Source organism: Delphinus delphis, chromosome 8 (assembly GCF_949987515.2).
Source record: "Delphinus delphis chromosome 8, mDelDel1.2, whole genome shotgun sequence".
Taxonomy (NCBI): domain Eukaryota; kingdom Metazoa; phylum Chordata; class Mammalia; order Artiodactyla; family Delphinidae; genus Delphinus; species Delphinus delphis.
Window position 1 is genome coordinate 15435827 of NC_082690.1, and position 26053 is coordinate 15461879.

Sequence of the window (26053 nt, forward strand, 5' to 3'; positions counted from 1 at the left end):
AGTGGGTCACACCACAGGGAGACACGACAGAGGCAAGAGAGGGTCTTGCAGAAAGGAAGAGGCAGGGTAAGGATGATGGGAAGAGGGAAGGGGACCAGGTACTGAGCTTTGTTTTCTCTGAAAGAGGATTGAGAGGAATGATTTCTGTACTCAGAACCTGACCGATAGAGAGAAACAACTTCCATCCTTCCCAGTGGCCTCAGCCTTGCCTAAGTTTCCAAGGAAACCAAGAACAGAAGCTTCTGAAAAGTATAAGAGACAGAGTTGGAGACTAGAACACTAATTCTCCTGAGACTCCTGGTTCAGTCTAGGGGTCAGGTAAGCATCTCCATTGTCCAGACCTAAATACGAGTCCCCTCTCTCCCCCAGGACAGCAAGGAAATACGACCTAAGACCAAAGAGAAAGGGACAAAACCTGGGACACAGAAGAAGAAAAGGAATGCAGCTGTTGGTGAGTCAGGCTGGGTGGAGGTGAGTGCCCCCTGCTTCTCCACGTTCTGGCTCAGAGACCGAGCAGAGGTCCTCCAGAGAGAACTCAGCCCTCTGCCCGATAAGACGGAGCTGTCTTGACCCTCCTCCTTCGTATCTGCATCCAGATTCCATGGAGCTGGGGAAGTGGGAAAATCAGCACCCATGCCCATCTGAGCCCCCTCTGGCTCTGTGCCTTCCTTACGTATTCATTACACATCTTTTGAGTACCTGCTATGTGCTGGGCAGTGAACTCATTAGACTTTGCCATCAGAGATCCCTCATTTAGTGGTCCTGAGATCTCCTGCAAAAAAAAAAAAGTCCAGGGTGTGGGATGAGGATGGGAGGGGAGTAGGTAAGGCTGAGATCCTGACAAGCTGAGGCTCTGCCATCTTGCCAGGGCAGATGTGGAGACTGAATCCATACACAGGCTGGCACTGCTGGAAAAGGAGATGCTCCAAGACCACTTGGGTAAGAAGAGTGGAAGTTCTGGGGGCAATAGAGGTGGGACAATGGGCATTTCTGTACCCCTGGGAGCTTGAAGGGTTGGAGCTACGGTAGAGGGCTGAGCTGATCTCTAACCATCCCCTAGTGGAAAAAGATTGTCAAGAGTTAGGGTTGTGAGGAAACGGTGGGCAGTAAGGGCTGATAAAGGCAGCTATATTTTTCTTAATTTTTTGTCCGCACCACGCGGAATGAGGGTTCCCCGACCAGGGATCGAACCCTCACCCCCTGCGGTAGAAGCATGGAGTCCCAATCGCTGGACTGCCAGGGAAGTCCCAAGGCAGCTATTTTTCATAGCCAGAACACAGAGGGAGTTTGTGGTTCTTAGTAACGAAGAGCCTGTAGGATTCTAGGGGGGAAAAATACAAACACCAGAATGACAATGAGAGACTGGCAGCCTGCTGCCAGGTTTCCAAAGGTGGGCAGAGTCCATCAAGGCCATCAGGGCTGATTTAGTGGGGTCCCCAGCCAGTCCTGAGGGCTGCTCTGGGACTGTTCACAGCTCTGTGGAGGGATGAGGCCTGCCAAGCCAAGGCTTCTGAAGACAAGCTGAAGCAGAGGATACAAGAACTGGAGGCTGAACTGGAGGGGGCCTGGAGTGAAGGGAAGGCCATATATGCAGGTGTGCAGTTGATTAAGCAGGTGGGCAGGAGACAGGGGCCTGGAAGAGGACACCCAAGAGGGCCAGAGGTTGCTGGGTAGGGAGACAAGGAGGACTCGCATCTGCCATGCCTAGTCTCAGCCTTCCCAGCCACAAGAATCCTGAAGGAAACAAACAAAGGCCTCTGGGATCTTGGGCAGGGGCCTTCCATGATGGCCCATGCCACACGCTTGATGCTGTGTGGGTTACAATACGCAGCCACAGCCTTTATCTCATTCATCCTGTGGGACTGAGTGGAGAGAAGGGCCTGAATCCCCATCCTGAGTGGCAGGGGGGAAGGGGACCTTGTTTCCTAGCTCCTTCCCCAGCTTCTCAGAATCACCACAAGAAGAACCAAAAGGCCTTTATGTATCTGCCCCACTGGACCAAGCAGAGCCCTCCCTACTCACAACTTCCCATCCTTTCTCCATCCCTCTGTCCCCACCTGGGTTCCTGGCCACCTACCATCCCCACCACAGACATGAGTCGTCAGTGCTGCACCCTGCAGGACGTGACGGAGACCCACAGCAGGCAGCTGGAGGAGGAAGTGAGGGGCCTTCGGGAGCAGTTAGATCAGCTTCCCCACCCTCAAAGCCCTTTCTCTCAGAGGATCACTGCTGCTGCCCAGACTGAAGAGGTGGATTTAGGATGTTTCTTCTCTAGAAGACTGCAATCTAAGCTCTCATATTGCTTTCCCCACTGACCTTCCCACCATTGAGAATTGCAGCAGATGGTTCAGGACAGCAAAAAAAAAAAAAATCTTAAGCTATAAGAAGAAGACCTTGGTCTTCCCTGGTGGCGCAGTGGTTGAGAATCTGCCTGCTAGCGCGGGGGACGTGGGTTCGCGCCCTGGTCTGGGAGGATCCCACATGCCGCGGAGCCACTAGGCCCGTGAGCCACAACTACTGAGCCTGCGCGTCTGGAGCCTGCACTCCGCAGCAAGAGGGGCCACGATAGTGAGAGGCCCGCGCACCGCGGTGTAGAGTGGCCCCCACTTGCCACAACTAGAGAAAAAGCCCTTGCACAGAAATGAAGACCTAACACAGCCATAAATAAATAAATAAATAAATAAAATTTTTTTAAAAAAGAAGAAGACCTAAGTCTCTCACCCCATTTCCCTCTCTCAGTGGTGTCTCCAAATCCAGTTCTCACTCCCCACCGCCGCCATGTCTCCCATAAGCAAAACATATTCCCGCTCAGTTTGGCTGATTTTTATAATGAAACCAAGCTTAAATGAAACTGTTTAACTACTTATTTCCTTATCTTCAAGGCCTAATGCATGGTAGGTCCTAAATAACTAGTTGCTAATAAATGAGAGAGCTTCTAAATAAGCATATACGTGTGTGTGTGTGTGTGTGTGTGTGTGTGTGTGTGTGTGTGTGTGTCTATATATATATATAAGCTTTTGTTCTCTTCCATCTTGGTAACAGGACAGAGTTGAAAAATTTTAGCATGGTGCACAGATTTTCCACAATTTTGGCCTCAAATTTTCTTACCCTAAAATAGCTTTATTTTAGCTATAGATATCCAAGAGCTGCTTATCTGCCATGCAGGCCCTGAGCCCCTTTCCTAATCTTTGCCTTATCTCACATTTAAATGCAGTCAGCATTTATGAAGCACTTCCTGCCTACTAGGTGCTTTCCCATACATTATCACATTTAACTCTCACAACAATTCTGTGAAGTATGGGTCATTTTCTCTATAAAGATGAAGAAACTGAGTCTCAGAGAGAGAGATGTCAGACATTACACAAGTAGTAAATGACAACCAGATTTGGGACTCAGATCTCTTGTCCCAAGCCCACTCTCTCTACTCTACCTGAATGGTATATTTCAGCTCTTTATAGGAACTATGGGAAAGTTGATGGCTCTGGGGAAGTCTGGAATGATCCCACTCAAGTTCTGCTCTTTGGGTCCCTTTGGAGACTCTGTTCAAGGGTAGAGTGTCACCGTCCTGTCCTCTTTCATCCTTCTGCCCCCGTCCCCAGAGATGTGCCAAAGGGAGGCTGAGGGCTACACAGAGAGAGGCCTTGCAGGCCCTTGGAGAGTGGGACCGATCTCTGGCTCAGCTTCGGGCCCACGTGGCAGACATGGAGGCCAAGTACGAGGAAATCTTACATGTAAGCCCCACCCTCTGAAGGCCAGCCATCCCAGTGCCCAGCACCACCCCCCCCAAAAAATCCCAGCTAACGTGACAATGACAGGCCAGGGGGAAGGAAAAGAATCATCTCCGTAGGGAACTCTGCTCTATCCTCAGGGGATACAGCCATGCCTACCCACTAAGAGTAAGAGCTTTGAGAAAACACTGTCCAGGACAGCTTACAGACCAACCTGGGACACCCCTCAGCCAGCCCTCTCCCTTCCTGAGATCTGAAGCTTGGTGTCTGCAGGACAGCCTGGACGGGCTCTCGGCCAAACTGAGAGCCGTCAAGCCGTCCACGCCCGGCACAAGGAGCAGCTCCGCCAGTTTGGACTCAACCCCCTGGATCTTTGACTGTGAGCCTCTAGTCTCTGGGGCCCTCTGAGGCCCCAGCAATAACGCTGTCTGTATGTAGAACTCAACAGGACTGGGGGCTGTGATTTTGGGCAGAGATGAGTGCCCCTCATAGGAACATCTCAGTTCTGGGCTGACCCATTACCCTGGAGACTGAATAAGAAGAGAGAAATTTGACAAGGTCTCAACTTCTCTCCTGGAGAAACTGGGTCCCACCCCTTGAGCCTGAGGCCCTTTTGGTCCCCCTACCCCCACCAACACAAACAAAGGCAGCCAGATTTGTGGGGAAAGGCCATTTCTATAATAGACCAACGGTGACCAGGCACCAGCTCCCACAATCCTAAGGTGCCCACAGAGGGAAGGTGCAGCCGGTCTCCAAGTTCCTGCAATATACCCAACAGTCCTGGAGTCATGCTTAGGGCAAATTCCAGGTGGCTTCAATCCTAGCCGGCCCCACAGCCCGCCGGGAAAGGGAAAACTCTGTTTCTTCTCTATTTTGCTACACCGTTCTCAGTTCTACTTCATTTCTGGTGAAACGTGGAGGAGGGAGGTTTCCCACACCAAGTAATTCTCCGTAGACACAATTTAACTTTTGTGTTACAATTTAACTCAATTCCGACACAGTCTACCTGGAGGTATCATCAGATCCCGCAGGTTAAGGGTTCTGTCCCCCAGACTGCCCTCGACCTCCAATACCAATCTCGAGTCCAGAGATTGTGCTTCTGACCTACTAGCTATCAATCAGAGGTTCCCACAACCCCCTCCTTGGGTTCAATCATTTGCTAGAGTGATTGAACTCAGGGAAACAGTTTAGTTACTAGATTACCAGTTTATTATAAAGAACACAACTCAGGAACAGCCAGATGGAAGAGATAAACCGGGCGAGGTATGACCATGGAAGCTTCACGCCCTCTCCAGGTGCGCCACCCTCCCAGCACCTGCACGTGTTCAGCAACACGGAAAGCTCTCTGAAACTGTCCTTTTGGGTTTCTATGGAGGCTTCATTATGTAGGCAAGATCCATTGAACACTGGTGATTAATTCAACCTCCAGTCCCTCTCCCCTCCCAGGAGGTTGAGGGTAGCGGTGGGGGTGGGGCACTGAAAGTTCCAAACCTCTAATCACATGACTGGTTCCCCTGGAAACCAGTGCCCCATTCTCAGGTGCTTTTCAAGAGTCACCTCATTAACAAAACTAGGTGTAGTTGAAAGGGGCTTATTGTCAAAAACAGAAGACAGCTTTCTCTCTCTTACTACTTAGGAAATTCCAAGCATTTTAGGAGCTCTGTGCCAGGAAAGGGTATGAAGGCCACACATATATTTCTTGTTATAAATCACAAAATCATACCACTCATCTCACGCAGATCTTCATCCTTGGGGCACAGCTCCCAAAGATCCCATGTGACTTCCTTTGGAATCAAAGGGGAGAATCCCTCATGGGCCCACCTGAGGCCTCTGGCCACATCCTCTTCTAGGATGTGGGCCCATGGGAAGGGAGGGAGGCCAAGGACTATCCTGTGATGGAGGTATCCGGAGTCCTAGAGCTGCAGCTTCTGGTTTAAAGAGAGCATCTCAGCTCCCACCACCTCAGGCTGGAGAGTGGAGACAGGAAAGCTTGGGCAGATCTGTGCCAGGCATGGGGGGTGCTACAGTAGATCTGAGGCTACAGCCCAGTCCTAAGCAGAGAAAGAAGGGAAGAGGTCATTCAGAGACCAGAAGAGTTCCCTTTCCCTGTGCCCGCCCCCTCACTGGGATGCCCAGGAACGGGGCTTCTTCCCTGGGTCCTTCTGTCCCCACGTACCATGGCCTAAAGTCCCAACCTGAATGCCCCACCCTGCTTCACCCTGCAGCTTCCCGCTCTGCCCTCTGCTCTGGCTCCCCTCTGTCCTCTTCTGGCTGACTCACAGTCCATCTGTCTCTTCTTCCTCACCTCTCCAGACCCTGGGGGAATCCAGGCTTCCAAGCCCTGCTGAGATCTGGCCGCCAGCTTCAGGCATAGGGGTGGCTCCGCCTCAGCCAGCTGCTGAAGTCTTTCCAGGTCATTCTCTCCGCCCATGGGATTCCCGTTCACCTCCAGAATCACATCTCCCATTTGCAGTCCCGCCCGGGCAGCTGAGCCTCCTAGGGTCACCTGGTGGAATGGGGTGGGGGGAAATGTAGAGCTCGGAACACCACGGAAAAGTCTGCTGGGTGTACTGAGGCTCTGGGAGGGAAGCAGAGGAAGGCTTGTCAAGAGGCAAATGATTGAAAAGATCCAAGGTCCCTGGGGCATCAGTCACCTGGGAGATGAAGAGATGAGGCCCACTGGCCACACAGCTGAGTCGGAAGCCATAGCCACCGCCAGGCCCAGGGTACAGGCAGCACTGGCGGAAGCCGCGTGGGACGGTTGTGTCTTCAACTGGTGGGTCCCTGGTCTCAACCAGAGAGGCTGAGCCGGTATCCTGGGGAGAGTCAGGAGCCTCTGTGCTCTCCAAGAAGAGAAGTGGGGACAAGCGAACCTGGAAAAGAGGAAGATAGGACAAACCATGCTGCTTGTTCCCCCACCCGAGCCCTGCTCTCTTCCTGCCCTCTCTCTAGCCCCCGCCCCTCAGCTCGCACCATGTTGAAGAAGCGGTCAGCCTCGGGGTCGACGACGATGAGCGAGACGCAGGAGCCCTGCGCCCGGATCTTGGACACTGTCTCTTCGTGGCCCAGCCCTTCCACGCTCTCCCCAGCCACAGCCACCAGCCGGTCCCCAGCCTGCATCCCGGCCTTCTCTGCTGGCAGTCCTGGGTCCACCTCCCACAGGAACTGACCTGGGATGCAGACATCCTCACTGCTCCTTCCCCACTGACCCCCAGTGCCGGCCCAGGCCACCGTATGCACACCGGGGGACTGACCCAGGGCTACACAAGAGGAGGAGGCCCGGGCTGGGGTTCAGCCAGGGCCACCACTTGTGCGCACTGAGAGGTGTATATATACACTTGTGTGCCCACCCCAAGGCCCACCTTCCCTCCCTGCCCCCAGGGCTCTCACTCACCAAGCCTACCGTCAAGGCCCTTCTCCTCTCGGAGCACGAACCCGAAGCCCTGGGGCCCTTTCTCTAGATGCAGACAGCGGGGCTTGGTGGGCAGTGCCCAGCCCTCTGCCAGGGGTGCAGCCAGGGGCATTCCCAGCTGGCGACACTGTTCCTCCACCTCTGGCCCTGCCACCAGCAGGGTCACCTGCTTGCCACTCTGCCAAAGCTGTGGGGACCCAGCAGGGCATCAGCGTCAACCACCTGGTTAGAGAGGGCAGAGGCAGGCGCCTCCTCACAGCCCCTCTCCCCAGGCCCAGGAATGAGGCACTAGGGAAGGGAGGGGAGGACCCAGCACAGAGCATAAAGGGAAGGATGGTGACAGCTACAGGATCGGATCAGGCGATTAGGCGTGTGGAGGAGGAGTCTGCTTCCAGAGGCAGGGACCAGGCCCGAGGGGTGAGGATGGATGGGAAACAGGCAGTCATACCTTCTTGCTGAGTTGGGTATGCGTGAACTTCTCCACGCTGACCCCATTCACTTCTAGCAGCCGGGCCCCAGGGGGCACTCCTGCCTGCTCAGCTGCTCCTCCAGTGCTCAGCACTAACCAGAAAGGACCCCGATGTCCTGGAAGCACAAACAGCAAGTCCCTGCCTGCTGCCTGCCCAGAGCAGGGCTGAGAGCCCCCTCCTGAGCCCTCCCGAGCTCCAAGCTCACCTTGGGTGATACTGAAGCCAAAGCCGCCCTCGTCTTTCACTATGTGGCACAGCCGAGGCCGGACCCCTCGGCCGAGCGTGGGACAGAGGTGGGCGTCGTTTCCCTGCTGAGCTCGGGCCACCTCACGCACGTGCTGCGCCAACACCGTCAGCAGTACCCGAGGACCGCTGGCCCGGATGCGGCGTATCACCTGAATGGTGGGCACACGGAGCAGGCTTGGGCTGGCCCCTCTTGCCAGCTTCCCCTCCCTGGAAGCTACACTTTTCACCATGGGAACCAGCTCTCTGGAGACCTTCACGCAACCATTCGGGCCTGGGCGTCCCTAAGTTCTGGGAGATGGGGGAGGTTGAGGCTTGGGTCCTGCCCCCATATACCCAGGGAGGTGACCAACCGGCTTCTGTCTCCCTGAGGTGCTATAGAATGTTCTCCTGTACCACAGGGGTCCCAGCCCAACCTCACCACTGAATAGTCTTCATGTTCCACGACATGGTTGTTCACCCCCAGGATACAGTCTCCTTCCCGAAGACCCTGGCGCTGGGCAGAGGTGCCTGGCTCCACCCTGCACACCACATGCCCAGCCCTGCCCCGCTGCTGCTGCAAGTGGAAGCCAAAACTCCTGCCCTCCTCTCTGTTGAGCAGATAGAAGCGAGGTCGTTCCAGGCTCCAGAGATCTGGAAGGGGAGGTGGGCAGCAGAAAAGCGGGAGGAGAGGGGACATGACCCAAGTACAAGTCACCTTGTGTCTGGCAGACCCTGCCCTGTGATAGAACACCAGACAGGCTTCTGCCCAGTTAGGTATTGGGCAGGGGGACTGAACACGGACCAGGCAGAGTGGCGGGGACAGGAAATGCCTGGCCCCCTTCCACCGCCACGTGGATACTCCCACCAAGGCTGTTATCAGAGGGAGACAGAGTGAATGGTTACCAAGGAGATGGGAAGCTGTGTGGAGCCCTGGTGGCTCTGGGGAAAGGAAACGGTTGCCCCAAGTGGTGGGGGGTTACCAGAGGGCTCGTGGTCTTCAGCCAGGGAGAGCACAGGATTATCAATGCCCAGTTTGGGGTTAAACTCAAACTTCCTGCAAGGAAGCAAGTCAAGCAGGTAGGAGAAAACTGACATCCGGACTTGGGTCCCAGGCTCGCCTTGAGGTGCTAATGGCTAATGGCAGCTGAAGAGCTTCCCCACCTTCAATCCCTCCTCCCCTTGCCCCAGTCCTTCACAGCACAGCACTTACGGGGCCAAGGAAGCTGTGTCCTGAAGATCTGCTGGGAAAAGAAGGGGTGAGGGGAGGAGAGGCACATTCTGCCCCCCCGAGACTCCTCTTCCATGGTCATTAACTGAAAGGACTTCGGGGAACCCCCAAATTCAGGACTCGCTCCAAAAGGGTCTTCCCTTCCCCTTCCTTCCCCTCCCCGGCCAAGGCCTCCTGATATGCACGGAAGTCCGAGCATATCAGTACAGGGCGTGGACCAGTAAGGCAGACACATCCAACCACTCACCTCTCCCCTCCTGACTTCCAGTCTACTTGCCTCAGGGCTCCAAGCCCCAGTACCAAGTGTGTCCTGGTCCCAAAGCCTTCCAATCTGCCCTCTGCCCTAAAGCCCCCCGCAGAGGATTTCTCCTGGCCTCTTACCTGCAGCTGCCTGCATGGTTGGATCAGCGAGCCAGGCTCAGTGCAGGGACAAGGTCCATCGAAACCAGCTGGCCCTCCCACCTACCCTGCCACGTCCCGCCTCCTCCAAGACGCTGCCTTAGAAGCGGTCGGTAATGGTTAACGGGAGGAGAGTCTTGTCCTCTGGGGAAGTGTGTCTGTCCCTCCTGCCCTATTCTCGAGCCCCGACTTTCTCAGGAGACTCTGCTGCCATCCCAGTTCCCCCTCCGCGCGAGAAAGGTCACTGTAATTGCTGGGCACTGTAATTCCAAGCCTGGAATAAGAGTGTGAGAAGGGGGACAGGAGCCCTATGGCCCAACATGGCCTACCTCCATGCTGACATCTTGTTCTTGCGCCGCCCTCAGGGCCTCTGAAACTAGTGCCCAAGAAACATCTGCAACAGAAAGTGGTCAGTGGTTTAACCAGAATGACCAAAACAGTACCCTTTCTTGAAAGCAACAGGCAAAAAAGACTCCACAGTAGTTGGAAGACACAGCTCTTTAATAGCAGCAAGTCAGCACCCACGCCCCTAGGGGCCACCAAGCTTGGGTACCATTGTGAAGGGGAAACAAGGGTGAGGACACAGCACCAGTGAGAGGAAAGTGGCTGCTGGCATCCTGGGTGTCCCAGGGTGTCCCCAGAAAGCATAAAGGCAGGACGCGGAGGCCCTCCAACACATCTGGATGGCAAGGCCCCTGGCAAGGCCGACAAAAGAAGTGTGCCCCCAGGTGGCACAGTCCAAGAGGAGATTGGTGGTGGCGCTACAGGACAATGTGGGGCCACCAAAACGCCACATCTTTCAGTCCTTCTAGCCGAAGGGAGGGGAAGCGTGTTCCACGACCCTGAAAACCCCAGACTTGGAAGCACTGGTTGGACATGCCCCAGGAGAGCAACTGGCACAGCTGTGCCCATTCCTTTGCCTCCAGCCCTGAAGGGATCTTTCTGGAAGCGGTAGTGCAAGCTAGGAGGCCACAGACAGAAACGGCTTGGGGCCAGGGGACACACACTGCTGCCACTGTCTCAGCTTCCAGGGCCTCCCAGCTGCTCTAGGAGGGCCCTGACCTCGCCCTCCACTCGAAGCAGCTGGGCTTTGCGCCAAGGATTAAGGGTGGCTCCTCGGTTATCTTCCAGATCCCGCAGCAGAAGCTCCAGGTGGCGCCGGACCCGGCCCCGATCCCAGCTGTTGAGGTTCCGCTGGACTTCACCCAGGATCACTGACCAGTACTCGGACACTGCTGTCCCCTCTGTCAGCGACACCACGACCCGGGCACCGCCCTCAGTGGTGCTCCCCAGGTCCCGCAGGGCCTGGCGGCACTCTGAGCTCAGCTCGTTGAAGTAGAGGCTAGCAGGAGAGAGAACAGTAGATGCTGTTCAGCTCTGAGAAGAAGGGGCAGAGGGTGGGTGGACAGAGAGTAAGCGGTCTCATAACAGTTCCCCTGCTTGTGAAATGCAACGGGGTAAGTGTTTGCAATAAGCCAGAGATGGAGGGTGGTGGCCACTGGGAGGCAGGGATGACGCTAGAATTCAGTGGGACCAGGGTCAATAGAAATGGGGCCACTAGGACCCTAGGAGAAATGGTGGTGGAGAATCAGGGCAGGGGAAGGGCCAATCACCAAGGGGTGGGTGGGGAGATGGGAGTGGAGGGCAAGACTCACTGCAGCAGCTCCAGGGAAGGGTGCTCCCGGGCAGCCTTGGCTAAGGCCAGGGCCGCTGTGTCGCCAGCGCCGTTGTAGGCCACATTCAGCTCCTGTAGCTGCTGGTTACGGTCTAGCTGGGCAGCCAGCAGCTCCAGGCCCTCATCCCCAAGGCCCGTGTGCAGCAGAGACAGGTGTTTCAGCGAGGTGTTTCCCGCCAGCCCCTCCACCAGCAGGGCCACACCCGCCGCCGTCAGTGGGTTGTTGGACAGCCTAGGGCCACAAGCACCCCAAGGTTATGAGGGCCCCTAGCAGATGTCCTGTGCTAAGCACTGGGACTTTGGCCAAAACGGTGCACCGCTTGGGGCAGAGACCAGCCTGGACGCAGAGAAATGCAGGCCCAGGTAAAGAGAATGGAGAAACGGGGGTGAGGCTCACCGTAGAGGAGGGAGGGTGGGGTGGAAGCCGGCTTCTCCCTCCCCTCCTCCCGCCTTCCATTCTCCTTTGAGACTCCCCTCTTCCCTCTCCCCTTCCTCGTTACCATGTTCCTTCTTGCTCCTTTTTCCCCCCCTTCCAGCCCCTGCTTCATCCTCCCTTCCTGTTTCCCCATCCCCCTCTCCCTCCCTCCTCATTCACCTCCCCTTCCTCCAACCCAAAATCAGGAACCCAGCGTCTGGGTTGCTAGTAAATCAGTCAACACTTTGGGAGCATCTATTGAGTGCCCAGCGTCATGGTCATCCTTGTGAGGCGACAGGGAAAATCCTGGGAGGGAATCAGTGGCGTCGTTGCCAGGTAACCAGCCTGGGTGTTATTCCACCCCCCACCCCAGGCTGCTTTTAGCCAGGCAAGAGGCTTTTTTAGCACCAATTTATGGCTGGTGGCATCTTTCCCCCTGCTTGGCTGCTTGTACTAGACGTCGTGGGGTGGGGAGTAGGTCAAGGTCTACACTCCCGCCTTCTTTACTACAGCATGGGTGCGCCTGTTCCAGGCATGTTGGGAGGTGGGGAGCTCACCCTTGACCTTAGCTGGCCAGCAGGATGGAGCCCCCTCCCAGGGCACTCACCGCAGGGTGGTAACTTGGCACTGGTCATGCAGCAGCAAGTCTCGGAGGTCCTTGCAGGCCTCGGGGCCCAGGCTGTTGAGTTGCAAGCTGCAGCAGAAGGTGGGCAGAGAGGAGGTGAGAAACCAAGGAAGGAGTTCGGCATGGAGCCTGCCCACCCACCGGGCCCCTCCCTCACCATCCTGCCTCTTGTAGTCCACAGCTGTGTCCCCTTCTGTAGCTCTTGTCACCTCCACCCGTACCAGATCTCACCCCAGCCCCTGGTCCTTCCTCACTCCCTTTGCTTTCCCAAGCACCTTCTCTTCCACGCGTGCACGAGGACAGGGCCTCACCCCAGCTTCCGGGCACGCAGGAAGACAGGCCTGAGCGTGCGCAGCCCGGCAGGATCCAGTTGGCAGGAGGCGAAGTTCACCTCGTCCAGGGCATGCCTTCCACTGCCCAGTACAGCTGCCACCACCATGCACTTGAGGGGTGTCATGCGCACGCCCGCCAGGTTGAGCTGGCGCAGGGAGCTGAGCACCTCGGCGGAGAAGCGCTGATTCTGGAACTCATAGTGGAAGAAGAGGTGGTCAAGGAGCTCTGAGGGGGGCAGCACCTGCCGGCCCAGCTTGCCCAGCTTCTTCTTGATGGCCTGGGCATTCTCCAGGGCATCCAGGGTCTTGATGGGGCAGCCAAGCTGAGCCAGCACTACCCGGTTATGGGCAGAGAGAAGCCCGCCCATGAACATGGGGAAAAGCTCAAAGACCTCATCCTCTGTGGGCTCGTCCGAGCGGCACCGGGGGCCCTCCACACCCAGGATACTGGCACCCATCTGGTCCAGGACGTCGTCATTGTAGTAGTCCTCCTCTCGGAACATCTCCAGCACCATGGCCTGGGCCACTGTCTCACGGCTCTTACCTACCACACGCCCGAACACACGTGGAACCACCTGGAAGAGAAGCAGGGTGAGGGCGCTGCAGCCTACTGCGTGCTGTTCAGCCTTCTGGCCTAAGCTTAAGGTGCAGTCTTCCTGACTGCTCCAGCTTGGTGATCTCCTTAAACTTGAGCACGACTCGTCTGATCATACTATTCCCCCTGCTGCAGCACCTTCCGTGGCTCCCCACTGCCCATGTGGAATATAAAACTTGGCGTAATTTGGCCCCAATGTGACCTTTCCGGCGTCACCTCTCAACACTCGTCTCACGTACTCCAGACACTGGGAAATTCTTTCTTTTTCCCAAACACCCCGTACATTTTCAAGTCCAAGCGCGGTGGGAAGGAGTTAGCATATATTATGCATTCAGCTTGGTACCGGGCTAGATGGTTTAAATACATCATCATCTTCAACACCATCATCGTCATCACAGCAGCGATGACGGATGCTGCTCCTACTGCTTCAGACCCTGCACGATTCGGCCTCATGAAATAAAATTCATATTTTAAGGAAAGACAAGAAAAATTTAAACATGAAATTTTTCTCTGCCCATTTGGGCCTCCTCCCTCCCCTCCAGTGTGCATGGTGCATCTGCACTATGCATTTAACTAGACCTCCCCCATGGCAGAAATACCCGCTCAATCATAAAGATCACTTTTTCGCCTTCTGGCGCCAGCCACGTAACTCCTTAGAAGATAACATTCCTTTCTCAATCCTGTAAGGAGTCACAGTGGCCCACCACTCGCCTTGTATATGCAGACATCTTCGGTGAACTTTATGTACAATGCCAATATATCATTTTCCTTAAAGATAGAGATTGGTGCAAAACAGACTGCTCAGAGACCTGAGGAGATACTGGGCCTCACCTTGTGGAAGATCTTAGCTTCAATACTTACTTATGATCCTATTAATACTACTAGCTATATTACTTGTATTTGCCTATTTTATAAGATTGCTGTTTCTTGCATTACCAAATGTGTGACTGAGTCTCAGATAAAATTAACGATGAGGGGCTTCCCTGGTGGTGCAGTGGTTGAGAGTCCGCCTGCCGATGCAGGGGACACGGGTTCGTGCCCCGATCCGGGAAGATCCCACATGCCGCGGAGCGGCTGGGCCCGTGAGCCATGGCCGCTGAGCCTGCGCGTCCGGAGCCTGTGCTCCACAACGGGAGAGGCCACAACAGTGAGAGGCCCGCGTACCACACACAAAAAAAAATTAACGATGATTAGGTGACTTGAAACAATCGATCAAATATATAGTTCTATAAGATGAATGACTGTAATAGTGTAACTCTAGATAAGGGAAGAAACAACAAGAGGGAACCGTTCCTTGGATCACAACGGACTAGTAAGAGGTCCAGAGGATTTTGGCTACTGTTAATGGGGTCTAGTCTACTAATAGCACATTGAGTGACCTATCGGTGAAATCCTTGCCTGACCTGGGAATGAGCATTCCTAGTGCTGTGGAACAAATAGGTCACGAAATGCCTCCCAAACCTTGGTTGAAACTAAGACTGAAAGGGAAGGGATTGTAAAATAAAGAATGTCGCCCACCACCCAATTCTACGAAGTCAAGTCATCAGCCACTGCAGTCACTGGCTACAACAACCTTGAAAGGAATTCAGGGCGAAGATGAGGATAAGGTACTGTGTGCTTTGGGAAAACTGACAGAACTGGTCCTTCGATATTTCAGGAGAAATTTTTATGAACCCGGATTCTTGCATCTTTCCATACTTAGAAAAGCACTAAAACCATTAACTGGGATGTCTGTTCCTCGTGACTAGGTGCAATTTTCTACTGCGATGTGTCTTTGATTACACATACCCCCGTTGCCAAAATCACATATATTGAATACGTTGGCCTCCCTCTTTATGTCTTTGGCATAGTTCTCAAAACTCTCTGAGAGACTGTCTCCTGGGTTATAATCCTCAGATTGGCTTGAATTAAAATTTCCATTTCTTTCTTAGATGTGTTAGGGAACCGTTGACTAAAACCACCCACCTTGGCCAGGCACGATGATGACCACTTGCATGAGTTGTCTCACAACAGGAGTTCCCAATAAGGAACATGGTGCTGCTGTCAAAAACTAGAGAATTCAGGAGGGGCCAAAAAGAGGGAGGAGATGCCAGCCCCATAATATTGTCCTACCAACCTCCCAGAATCCTTGGTGCTGGAATCCGTCTTGGCTGAGACACGTGTGCCACCAGGAAGGACCTTGAGTCAGACTAAATAGGGGCCAACAAGATGAATGGCCAGAGACAACCCAGAAACTAACCCCATTACCATAAAACCTGCGACTACAAGCCACGTGGCAGAGCAGTTCTCCTGGGCTCCCTTACACCACTGCTCTCTGCCTGGGTGGCCCTTCCCAATAAAGTCTTTTGCTTTGTCAGTATGTGTGTCTCCTCAGACAATTGATTTCCGAGTGTTACACAAGCACTTGCTCTCAGGGACATCCCTGGTGGTGCAGTGGTTAAGAATCCACCTGCCAATGCAGGGGACACGGGTTCGAGCCCTGGTCCGGGAAGATCCCACATGCCGCGGAGCAACTAAGCCCGTGCACCACAACTACTGAGCCTGCGCTCTAGAGCCCGCGAGCCACAGCTACTGAAGCCCGCGCGCCTAGAGCCCGTGCTCTGCAACAAGAGAAGCCACTGCAATGAGAAGCCCGCTACACCGCAACGAAGAGTAGCCCCCGCTCACTGCAACTACAGAAAGCCCGTGCACAGCAACAAAGACCCAATGCAGCCTAAATAAATAAATAAGTTTATTTTAAAAAAAAAAAAAAAAGCTCGTTCTCAGGCCCTGGAAGGGGTCCCCCTTCTGGCAACAGATGAACTATTGATCAATTTTTCACTGACAGGCCCCTGTCAGCCACGGCGCCTTCATGACAGCCTCTCACCCTCGCTCACTCTGCTCCTGTCCTCTCGGCTTCTCTCTCTCTCTCTCTTTTTTTTTTTGTTTTTTGACAGTGCCAAGGTTGTTCCTCCTTCAGAGCTGTGCCCTCTTCCTGGAGTGTTTCCCCCCCCACACCCAGTTCTTCTGGCTAATCCTCCAGGGATCAGATTAAAAGCCCTTCCTGCAGAGAGGCTTTACTTATCCCCCCAAACCAGGTCCCCCCTCCCCCCTTACACACTTCCATAGCACCTGGAACTTTGTTTTCCAGGCACTTCCCAGAAATTTTAATCCCATGGTTATGTTGACATGTTTATGTTGAGACTGTATGATCAGAAAAGGCAGAAACCTGGGGTCCTGTTGCTTTTTCCTCCGAATCTAACACATTGCCTGGCACTCAATATTTGTTGAAGAACTGAATGTTTGGGAGCTGCCATCCTTGCAATGGTTCTGAAAGGAAAGGAGAGGTCCATTCCTCTGGCAGGAGCCACCAGGTTGTTTTGTGGCACCTCCTCTCATGTGTCTTCTTCACTTTTTACAGGCGAGGTTCCCACCATGGAGGTTATAGTGCCCCTCCCCCAATAAGCATCTGGAGACAAGACACAAAAACTGTCACTCTGGGAAAATGAAACAATAGGCTCATAAAGAAACAGATGGGACCCATCCTCTGCTAGGCAACCCTCCCTCCGAGAGGGCTTAGGGGTATGGTGTCCCCTTAAGTAACTGAGTGGCTTTCTGAATCCTGTCAGGAGACCACAGCCTCTCACTGCAATCCAGATGATGCAAGCAGATCCTCAAAGAGGTGGGTGGCCTCAGCAATGGCCATTACCTCCCTGCCTGAGGCAATGGTGTAAGAAGGGATGGGCTGCCTGAGACTGTTTTTGTGTTTAACAAACAATTAAATAGCGCTTACTATGTGCCAGGTCCTGCAGATGAAGACATTTAATCGTCATATGGGGCCAATGATATAGATTCTATTATTATCTATTATTATTCATTTAACAGATAAGGACCTTGGGGCACAGAGAGGTTAAGTAACTTGTACTAGGTCACACAGCTAGTAAGTGGCAGAGCCTGGATGTGAACCAGGTAGCTGCGTTACAGAATCCCTGTTTTTAACCCTGAGGCTTTGCTCCCTATAAAAAGGAAAACTTGTTAAAATGTTGTCAGCTCACCAGGGCTCTGCTTCCCCAAGACCGATTACTGAAACATTTCTAAAGAGAACCAGGGTTACCTAGCAAGGCGCCATAGCTTCCTAGAAATATCCATAGCACATCAATAAAGTTTGGCGGAAAGGGCACAGGATTCAGAAACACAAAACCTGCACTCAGATCCCAGTCATTCTCCTTACTATCTGAGTGACCTTGGTCAAGTTACTTAGCCTCTGTGAGCGCCAGTTTCCTCATCTATAAAAGGGATCATAGGGCTTCCCTGGTGGTGCAGTGGTTAAGAATCCGCCTGCCAACGCAGGAGACATGGGTTCGAGCCCTGGTCCGGGAAGATCCCACATGCCGCGGAGCAACTAAGCCCGTGCGCCACAACTACTGAGCCTGCGCTCTAGAGCCCGAGAGCTACAACTACTGAGCCCACGTGCCACAACTACTGAAGCCCATGTACCTAGAGCCCGTGCTCCACAACAAGAAAAGCCAGCGCAACAAGCAGTCCAAGCACCACAACAAAGAGTAACCCCACCTCGTTGCAACTAGAGAAAAGCCCACGCGCAGCAACAAAGACCCAATGCAGCCAAAAATAAATAATTTTTTTAAAAAAAGGGATCATAATTATATTTCATTTACAAGGCACCCGGCAGACATCAGCCGAAAGTGGCTACTTCTTCCCATCAAAAACTTAGTACATCCGCCCTGCTCACAGCACAGTCCTCAGGCCTGTAATTTGGTTTCTGGAGCAGACCTGCACCCAGGATGGACCGTCCTAAGCCAATTACCAATGCCATTTATCCTCCTGGTATAAATGAATAAAACGGCATCTGCTTTATAAACCTGCCTCTGGTGATTAAGTTAGGATGAGACATCACTCCCAGAGTCTAATCACCTCTGAGGAACAGATACAATTGGGTTTCTGGACCTGCAAAACACAGGACAGACCCTGGACAGTAGTGACCCCTGCCGCCCAGCAACAAAGACTAGGAGGAGAGAGGCAAAAAACAAAAAAAAAACAAAAACCTATCCTTAGAGTTATGGGATTGTTACGAAAGTCTCTGCACCCTTAGATTCCCCTCCAAGCCTTCCCCAGCCTGCGGCTTCTCTCTCCCCCTTCCTTATGACCCATTCCCACTAAAAGCCAGACTGCCCAAATCAGAAACAGAGCCAAGAAGAGGATTCACGGTCATGCAGGAAGAAGCAGTTTCCTTCTGGGCAGGAGCAAGAGTGAACGAGGAGGATGGGGGCCGGCAGCCTGGGATCCTAGGGCTGTTACCTTGAGCAAGTTGAATAGCAGGGGCAGGGCCCGCAGGGGCAGCAGCTTGGCCATGATGCCCAGGACCAGGCTGACATCCTCCCCGACACGGCTCATGAGCTCGGCCACTTCCTTGCCCACTCGCTGCAGAGTCGTCTTCCGCAAACCCAGCACAATGTAGAGGGCAGCCAGGTATTCCTGCATGGCGGGCACAGTGAACACGAAGGTACCCAGGTGCCCTGGCTCAACGCACGGGGCCAGAAAAAACCTCAGGGCATCCCGGCGGAACACATGCAGCAGCTGAAACTCCTCTTCCGTCTGGATGCCAGCTTCCAGGCAGCCACGGACATCCTCTTCAGAGAAGTACGTCTTGCGGGAAGACACCCCCTCGTAGGCCAACTTGCCCATGGTTCGGGCTGCATAGGCCATCAGGGACAACTTGGAGGGGTCAGTGCTGTCCAGCATCTCCCCACTGAAGTTTAGATGCAGGAAGCTGGTGTAGATGCTCGTGAGGGTCTGGCCAGCTGGTGTGGGAGCGTGCAGGAAGTGCAGGGTGGCACAGACAAGCCAGCAATAGGAGGGCAGGAAGCAGGCAGTGGCGATCTGGTGGTGCCCCTCCAGGTTCCGGGAGAGCATCTGCACCAGGTGGTCACGCTGAGCCGGCGTGGCTGAGAACCCCCCAGCTCCGTGCCCGCAGTCTGGCTGTTTGAAGCGGAGCTGGAAGTAGAGCTTCTGTAGGTTGGTATCGGAGAAGCCACAGATCTCGCCATAGCGGTCCACATACTTGCTGGGGATGCGGCCAATGGCAGAGGGCCGGGTGGTCACCAGAATGCTGGCCTGGGAAGAGCATGGTTGAGAGTTAAGAAAGACCCTTGTGGGCTTCCCTGGTGGCTCAGTGGTTAAGAATCCGCCTGCCAATGCAGGGGACACGGGTTCGAGCCCTGGTCCGGGAAGATCTCTCATGCTGCGGAGCAAGTAAGCCCGTGAGTCACAACTACTGAGCCTGCGCTCTAGAGCCTGCGAGCCACAACTACTGAGCCCACGTGCCGCAACTACTGAAGCCCGCGCGCCTAGAGCCCGTTCTCTGCAACAAGAGAGGCCACCGCAATGAGAAGCCCGCGCACCGCAACGAAGAGTAGCCCCCACTCGCCGCAACTTGAGAAACCCGTGTACAGCAACGAAGACCCAACGCAGCCAAAAATAAATAAGATAAACAAATTTATAAAAAAGAAAAAAAAGACCCTTGTGTCCTGATTGCCTCACTTGCCAGGGCGTCCCTGAAGACTGAGTGTTCAAGGATGAAGATAATGACGACCACAGTAGTTATAACTCACACTTACTGAACACCCACTATGATCCAGGGCGCTGTGCTAAGCACTTCATAGGCAGTATCTCGTTTGTTCAGTACAACTCAAGGAGAGAAGGAAACAGAAGCCTGGAGAAGTTACTGACTTGCTCAGTCCCACGGCTTGGAAGTGGAGAGGCAGGATTTGAACTAACCCAGAGCCTACGTTCCTACCCATTAAGCATGCGGACTCAGGACACGAAAATCCTGAGGGGGCAAATTGGGGACAGTGGAGGCACAGCAGGGTGCACTCACCTCGGGCAACATGTATTTGCGTAGCAGGTTGACGATGATGGCAGCTGGAGCCTCTGACTCCTCCGGGTCACTGCAAAGCCCTGTGCCTGCCAACCGGAAATCAAGGTTGAGGTGCTCCAAGCCGTGGAGCACAAAGAGCAGGCAGGAACCAGCAGCGGCCATCAGAGGCAGAATCTCCTTCAGGGGTGTGTAGCGCTGGGCCACAAGTTGGCACAAGGAGGCCGGCGCAGGGCCCAGGGATGACAGGTCCTCGCAGGAGAAGGGGATCAGCAGCTTGAAGGCTGGCAGCTGCCCGTAACACCAGTCCAGGACCATCTTGCGCACCAGCGTGCTCTTGCCTGTGCCCACTGTCCCGTAGAGCACCACCGTCCGCACGCGGCGCCCACAGGCATCTGGGTCAAAGAGCTGAGACAGGGCCAGTGGGGGGAGCCCAGCAGAGGGTGGCTGATGCTCCAGGGCCAGCTCAGCCAGTGGGCGAAGCAGCTCATCAGGGGTGCTCTCGCGGATCACAGGGTCTACGTGGACCGTGTCTAGTGCAAAGGTTGGGCCGAACTGGCGCTCTTCCCTGGGCAGCCGGCTGAACCACTCGGCCAGGTTCTGGCGGTGCCGCTGGATAGCTTCTGGATGGGAAGGCAAAGGGAATATGTCAGGGAGAGGGGCTGAGAAATGCAGGAGCTTAAGGAGGTGGTAGGGTCAGGCTGCAGGGTCAAGACACAGCACCAGGAGATGCCAGGACCCACAGTGGTGCTGGACACACAGGACTCCCTCAGACTGTCCAGAAAGTTTGGACCCCTGTGGCAGAAAGTGGGAAGCCATGGAACGAGTGAGGGTGAGTCTGGGCGGACTGGCTGTATGATTATCCATGTGTGATCTTCACCTGACCGCTAGAGGCAGTGTGTTGAAGGTAGGGATGTTATATCCCTCCCAGTGCTTTCTACATCGTAAGTGTGCACTGCATGAATGTTGCAGGAAGGGATACATGCGCAGATGGATAATGGGGCCAGGGAGAGTGGGTCCACTAATGGCTGATTGTAATGGATCCTCTATACCTCCTTCCTGCTTGTTTCTCTCTCCAAGCCCTTCTTCCCCACGTTCCCTGAACCCACCCCCACACTGGGAGCCCAGCAGCCCCTCTCCTCAGGCTGACTGAGGAGTCAGTCCCTTTACCAGCTGCAGCGATGCCCTGGAACAACTGTCCGTGCCTCCCTGATGGGGGACCACTGCCCGCTGAGCTTCCGTGATGGCGTATAAAGGCCCTGTGAGCAAGGAAAAGGGATGAGCTGGGGCTTGGCTACTGGGCTCAGGCTCTGCACAGGCTCAGAGTCCAGGCCTGCCTGGACTGATGAACTGCTGGCTTCCTGAGATCCAGGCCTGACTCTGGACAACCAAGTCCAGAGCCTCATCTGACTCTCATACCCTTCCCAGGGCCTGAGGTCTTGCCCCTACCCCTCCAGTCCCCCACTGCTGACTGCCTGCCTGGAACTCAGACTGACCACTGCCAGACTCCACCCACTTCCCACCGGTCCTCCCTCTGGCTGACCACTGTGACTTGTACTCTGGATGATATAAGCTAACTTCCGCTTAGGCCTGGTAGCTGAGTCTGTACCCTCTCCAGCCCCGGAAAACCAACTCTCCCCAGGAGATCAAGCTCTCTCCAAGTCCTGACCCTTCCCAGGCTACTCTGCTGTGCCCAGATGTGTCCTAAGGTATGACACTGAGGCCTCACCTCGGGGGCCCAAGGGGGCGCTCCCCTTTAAGGGGCCAACTCCAGTGGATCAGGAAGGGGATCCGTTCATCTACAGAGAGAAAGCAGAAGGAAGAAACAGCATCCAGAATTCACCCACATTAGCTCAACAATACACAGACCCCACATCTACATCAAAGCCCCATCATTTGCTCTCATAGCATCATGTACTGCCCCTTTGTAGCAGTCATTATGAAATTTTATATTTCATCCTGTAATTATTTGATTAATATTCATTCACACACTCACCCCCATTCCTCCATGAGAGCAGGGATCACATCTGTTTCGGTTCACAAGTACCTACTTAGAACTTAGCATGGGGTCTGGCACGTAGCAGGCACTCAATAAATACTCATTGAATGCAAAATGAAATCAGACAAGTGTTCCTGGACTTATGTAGCTACAGGGACACTCAAAGATCATCTAGTCTGACTCCCTTAGTTTAGGATGGGAAAAAGGAAGCTCAGGGAGGTACGGTGACTTGTCCAAGGCCAACAGCTAGTAAATCACGGAGCTGGGACTAGCATGCCTGGTGTCTGGATCCCTTCTCTCTTGGAGGTGCCATCTGGACTCTGGAAAGGGAGAAGTGGCAACAGAAACCCCTGCTTCCTGCTCACCTGCTGGCTGGAGTACTCTTCCCAGACCAGGGCCCCAAGAGGCCCTAGGCAAATGGCAGCCCCACCTCATGGCAGGAGAGAAGGTCAAGGCCTGGGGGACTGAGCACACCACCTTCTATCCTGTTCCGCTGCAGGAAGAATGGTGTGAATGGACCCCACACACCCCCACTTTCCCACCCCACCTCTCATGCAGGCCAAGGGAGGCCCTTCCTCCTCAGGAGCACATCAGCCTTTCCTTAAATGCCAGCATCGCCAAGGCCCTGGCCTGGCTTTCAGACCTCTCTCCTCTACATTCCCCACCTGAGTGATCCTACCACCCACTGGTTCTCCCCTGAGGCTTCACGATCACCTTTCTCCTGAATTCCAGCCTAGTGAACTGTTTATTTAGGTGTCCTTTACTTTGCTTGGCTGCCAGCACGCTCCTATGAGTCCTGTGTTCATTTTCAGTGGCTTTTCTGGGCCAGCGTTTTCCAGTAACAATCATCTATTCTCCTCTGAAGTTTTTCCCTAGCTATCAGGTCCTTTTAGCTGAGTTTTAATGGTTTGATCATTTTATCTTCTCTGTGACTTTTACGTAACCTGCCTTTGAGGCTGGCATAAATTATAGATAAATGAATGAATGACTTCCTATTTGATATTTCCATATGGACATCCTGCCAGTGCTTCAAGCCGCACGCTCGCGGAACTGAACTCAGCATCCCTCCTCCCCTTCCAGTTACTTTACTGCAAATCTTCCCAATCACGTGATTTCTACTCGAAATCTGACCTCTTTGTCTTCAAATCCTTCCCCCCTCCTCCACTTGTCTTCAAATCCTTCCCCCCTCCTTCACACAGTGGAAACAGCCCTGCCAGTTCCTCATCCCAGTACTTTGCCAGCCTGTCCCTATTGCATAATCCCTACCACCCTGTGCTAACTTAGACCCTCCTCCTCCTTAGTGGCCTCTGCCTTCAGTCTCATTCCATTCCCATCCCTGATCCCAGACACCAATCGCCTCCCTAAAATCCTAGGTTATGTAGCATCCAAACACCTGGCCCACACCAGCTATTTTCCTGAGTTTCCCCCTGACCCGTACCTCACCGGCCAGGCTTACTGAATTCTTGCTCCCACTTCCCTAACTTTGTTCATACTCTTTCATCAGCTTGGAATGACCTTTCTCCCCTGTCAGAATCCTACCCAATCTTTTCAGAACCTGGTCAAAGGTCCTCTCTCCTGGGAAGTCTTTCCTGATCCCTCTGAGCTCCCTTAAATGAAGCATACAGCTATCTGGCACCTGGTCTCCACTGAGATGTGACTCCTTAAGGGCAGAGCACACTTAGGGAGAATTGGGTGCATTGGGCCCTATTGCCAGCAGGGCCAACCAGTGGAGGTGCAGCCTGGGGCTCAGACCAGGAGTCCCGGCGTCGGGGGCGGGAGTATAGAAGGGTTAAGAGACGGCCGTGGAAGGCTGGAAAAGCTTGGGGAAACTAGCTCAGTGGGATAAAATCAGTTGCAGGGCCTCTGACTCAAGATGGGACTGGCGGTGGGGATGGGGGCATGAGGCCAATTGTCGGAAGATCACCGCTGGTCTCCAGGGCAGTGAGAAAAGGAGAGGGCACAGCAGGAAAGGTACGGGGTCTGTGCTCGCACAGGTCCAGAGCTCCTCCTCTTAAACTGGGTCCCAGCTTTCCTAGTTCTAGTTGGTTTCAGAGCCCAAGAGTAAAGCCCGCCTGAATGCCCACCTCTCAGAGCACCGGCTGCGCCCCACGCGTCCCCAGCCGCCAGCTCCTAGTGGCACTAGCCCAGCACCGCCCCGCCCCTGCTACTTAGACCTTTACCGCCGCTGCCCAGGCCCGGGAGCCGGTCGCCGCCAGAGTCTCCCGCTTGCTCCCAGAGGCCCCGGCGCGCGCGGCGCTTCCTGCACGCCCCGCCCGCCTGCGCGGAGCCCTGCCAGCCCTGGCATCCGGCCCGGCAGCGGGCAAGCGCGAGGACGACCCCAGGCGCTCCGAGCCGCCGGGTCCTGGGAGGAGGGAGATGGCGAGAGGGGCTAGTGTCCCGGAGAGCAGGCCCGGGGCGGGGACTTCTTCGCCATCTGTCTCTCCTCCCCGCACCCTCGGTGGTACAGCCCTCCATCCAGGCGGGCCCTGCCTCGGGGACTGCCCTCTGCAGGTCACTGAGCGCCAATTCCATCGCATTACTCACCCAGGCAGGGCTTCTTGTTATGCCCATTTTACAGATGCAGGAACTGCAGCTCGGAAGGGTGAAATGACTTGCGCAGGGTGACCCAACTAGGAAGGGGAAGAACAAGAATCCGGGGCCTTTCCGAGGCAACCCCCATCCCCCATCCCCCATCCCCCATCCCCAGGGCATTCTTCCCTCTGTGCCTCTTCACCGCTTCAGCCTGCCTCCTAACAGAGATCTGAGTCAAGGTCTTCTTGGGTCCTCCCTCTGTACCTGGCTCTCTTCAGACCCCACACCTCTGTGTGTGGCTTCTGGTCATTTGGGTCAAGGCAGGCAGAAGAATGGGGCTGAGGGACAGCTCCCACCTCAACCTGCTCCTCTTGTCTGGCACCCAACCATAGCCTGGCCCTAGGGCTTCCTGGTCCTCAAAGACCCCAGCCTCATCCCTGTGCTTCCATACCGGGCACACCCAGGGCCCACGTAACCGATGGAGGAGCCTCCCACCACCCACAGCCAGGGCATGCCTCCACATGCAAACACAGGCTGTACTGAACGGAGGTGTGCAGTCGGGAACTGGTAGAGAGGAGCCTTGGGCAGGGCTGAGAAGAGGGCTTTATGATCTCTACCCTCCGTCCAGACTGAGGACTGTGGGGATATTTCACTTATACATGTAAACATCTGTTTTTTCACTGAACACGTGGTACTGGGCTAGTATCGAGCAACCAGAACAAGGTGAACAGGGACCAGACCATAGCAGCTCCCCTCCAGGGGGCCCAAATGATGGTACTTCAGAGGGAGATGGAAGCCTTAGGAAAGCCTGGGAGAGGAAGTTACGAACTGCCTCTGGCACAGGAGGTGACATTTGAACTAGATCTTAAAAAATAAGCTGGGGGACTTCCCTGGTGGTCTAGTGGTTGAGAATCTGCCTTCCAATGCAGGGGACGTGGGTTCGATCCCTGGTCAGGGAAATAAGATCCCACATGCTGTGGGGCAACTAAGCCCACGGGCTGCAACTACAGAGTTCACGCACTCTGGACCCCCTGCTCCACTAGAGGGAAGCCCACGTGCAGCAACTAAGACCTGATGCAGCCAAAAACAAATAAATAAATGAACATTAAAAAAATAATAAGCGGGATTCCCTGGTGGTGCAGTGGTTGAGAGTCCGCCTGCCGATGCAAGGGACGCGGGTTCGTGCCCCGGTCTGGGAAGATCCCACATGCCGGTGGAGCGGCTGGGCCCGTGAGCCATGGCCGCTGAGCCTGCGCGTCCGGAGCCTGTGCTCCGCAACGGGAGAGGCCACAGCAGTGAGAGGCCCACGTACCCCCCCCCAAAAAAAAAAAGAATTAAAAGGCAAAAAATATTTTAAAAAAATAATAATAAATAATAATAAGCTAGTACTCAGTCATAAAAAAGAATGAAATAATGCCATTTGTAGCAACATGGATGGATCTAGAGATTATCATACGAAGTGAAGTAAGTCAGACAGAGAAAGACAAATATCATATGATATCACTTATATGTGGAATCTAAAAAAATGATACCAATTAACTTATTTA

At 54.3% G+C, this 26053-nt stretch overlaps 3 protein-coding genes across 6 annotated transcripts; 1 reads left to right on the forward strand and 2 right to left on the reverse strand.

Moving 5' to 3' along the window:
- Nucleotides 1-9681, forward strand: DRC12 (dynein regulatory complex subunit 12 homolog). The gene is given in 8 exon segments (XM_060017805.1): nucleotides 1-66; nucleotides 370-451; nucleotides 874-939; nucleotides 2092-2188; nucleotides 3602-3731; nucleotides 4002-4041; nucleotides 4044-4092; nucleotides 9397-9681. Coding segments are annotated over 6 exon segments (525 nt in total). The 5' UTR covers nucleotides 1-66; nucleotides 370-451; nucleotides 874-920; the 3' UTR covers nucleotides 9587-9681.
- NHERF4 (NHERF family PDZ scaffold protein 4) lies at nucleotides 4929-9502 on the reverse strand. 2 transcript variants are annotated; one of them, XM_060017803.1, is made up of 9 exons: nucleotides 9046-9502; nucleotides 8275-8486; nucleotides 7816-8005; nucleotides 7589-7725; nucleotides 7123-7327; nucleotides 6702-6898; nucleotides 6383-6601; nucleotides 6034-6234; nucleotides 4929-5779 (listed from the first exon to the last, which is right to left on the reverse strand). In XM_060017803.1, the coding sequence occupies exons 1-9, from the start codon at nucleotides 9296-9298 to the stop codon at nucleotides 5750-5752; spliced, it is 1644 nt and encodes a 547-aa protein (XP_059873786.1). In that variant the 5' UTR covers nucleotides 9299-9502; the 3' UTR covers nucleotides 4929-5749. The 2 variants fall into 2 exon arrangements, with proteins under 2 accessions (XP_059873786.1, XP_059873787.1); XM_060017804.2 differs by lacking the exon at nucleotides 9046-9502 and adding an exon at nucleotides 8816-9018.
- NLRX1 (NLR family member X1) lies at nucleotides 9581-24269 on the reverse strand. 3 transcript variants are annotated; one of them, XM_060017802.1, is made up of 11 exons: nucleotides 24155-24269; nucleotides 22340-22467; nucleotides 21705-21774; nucleotides 21146-21234; nucleotides 19979-20598; nucleotides 18400-19215; nucleotides 12489-13084; nucleotides 12160-12246; nucleotides 11118-11369; nucleotides 10525-10804; nucleotides 9581-9856 (listed from the first exon to the last, which is right to left on the reverse strand). In XM_060017802.1, exons 2-11 carry the CDS (start codon nucleotides 22407-22409, stop codon nucleotides 9839-9841), a joined length of 2898 nt encoding a protein of 965 aa, XP_059873785.1. In that variant the 5' UTR covers nucleotides 22410-22467; nucleotides 24155-24269; the 3' UTR covers nucleotides 9581-9838. The 3 variants fall into 3 exon arrangements, with proteins under 3 accessions (XP_059873785.1, XP_059873782.1, XP_059873783.1); XM_060017799.1 differs by lacking the exon at nucleotides 9581-9856 and having other exon boundaries at nucleotides 10258-10804; XM_060017800.1 differs by lacking the exon at nucleotides 9581-9856 and having other exon boundaries at nucleotides 10258-10804; nucleotides 24059-24156.
- Nucleotides 24270-26053: the final 1784 nt, after the last annotated feature.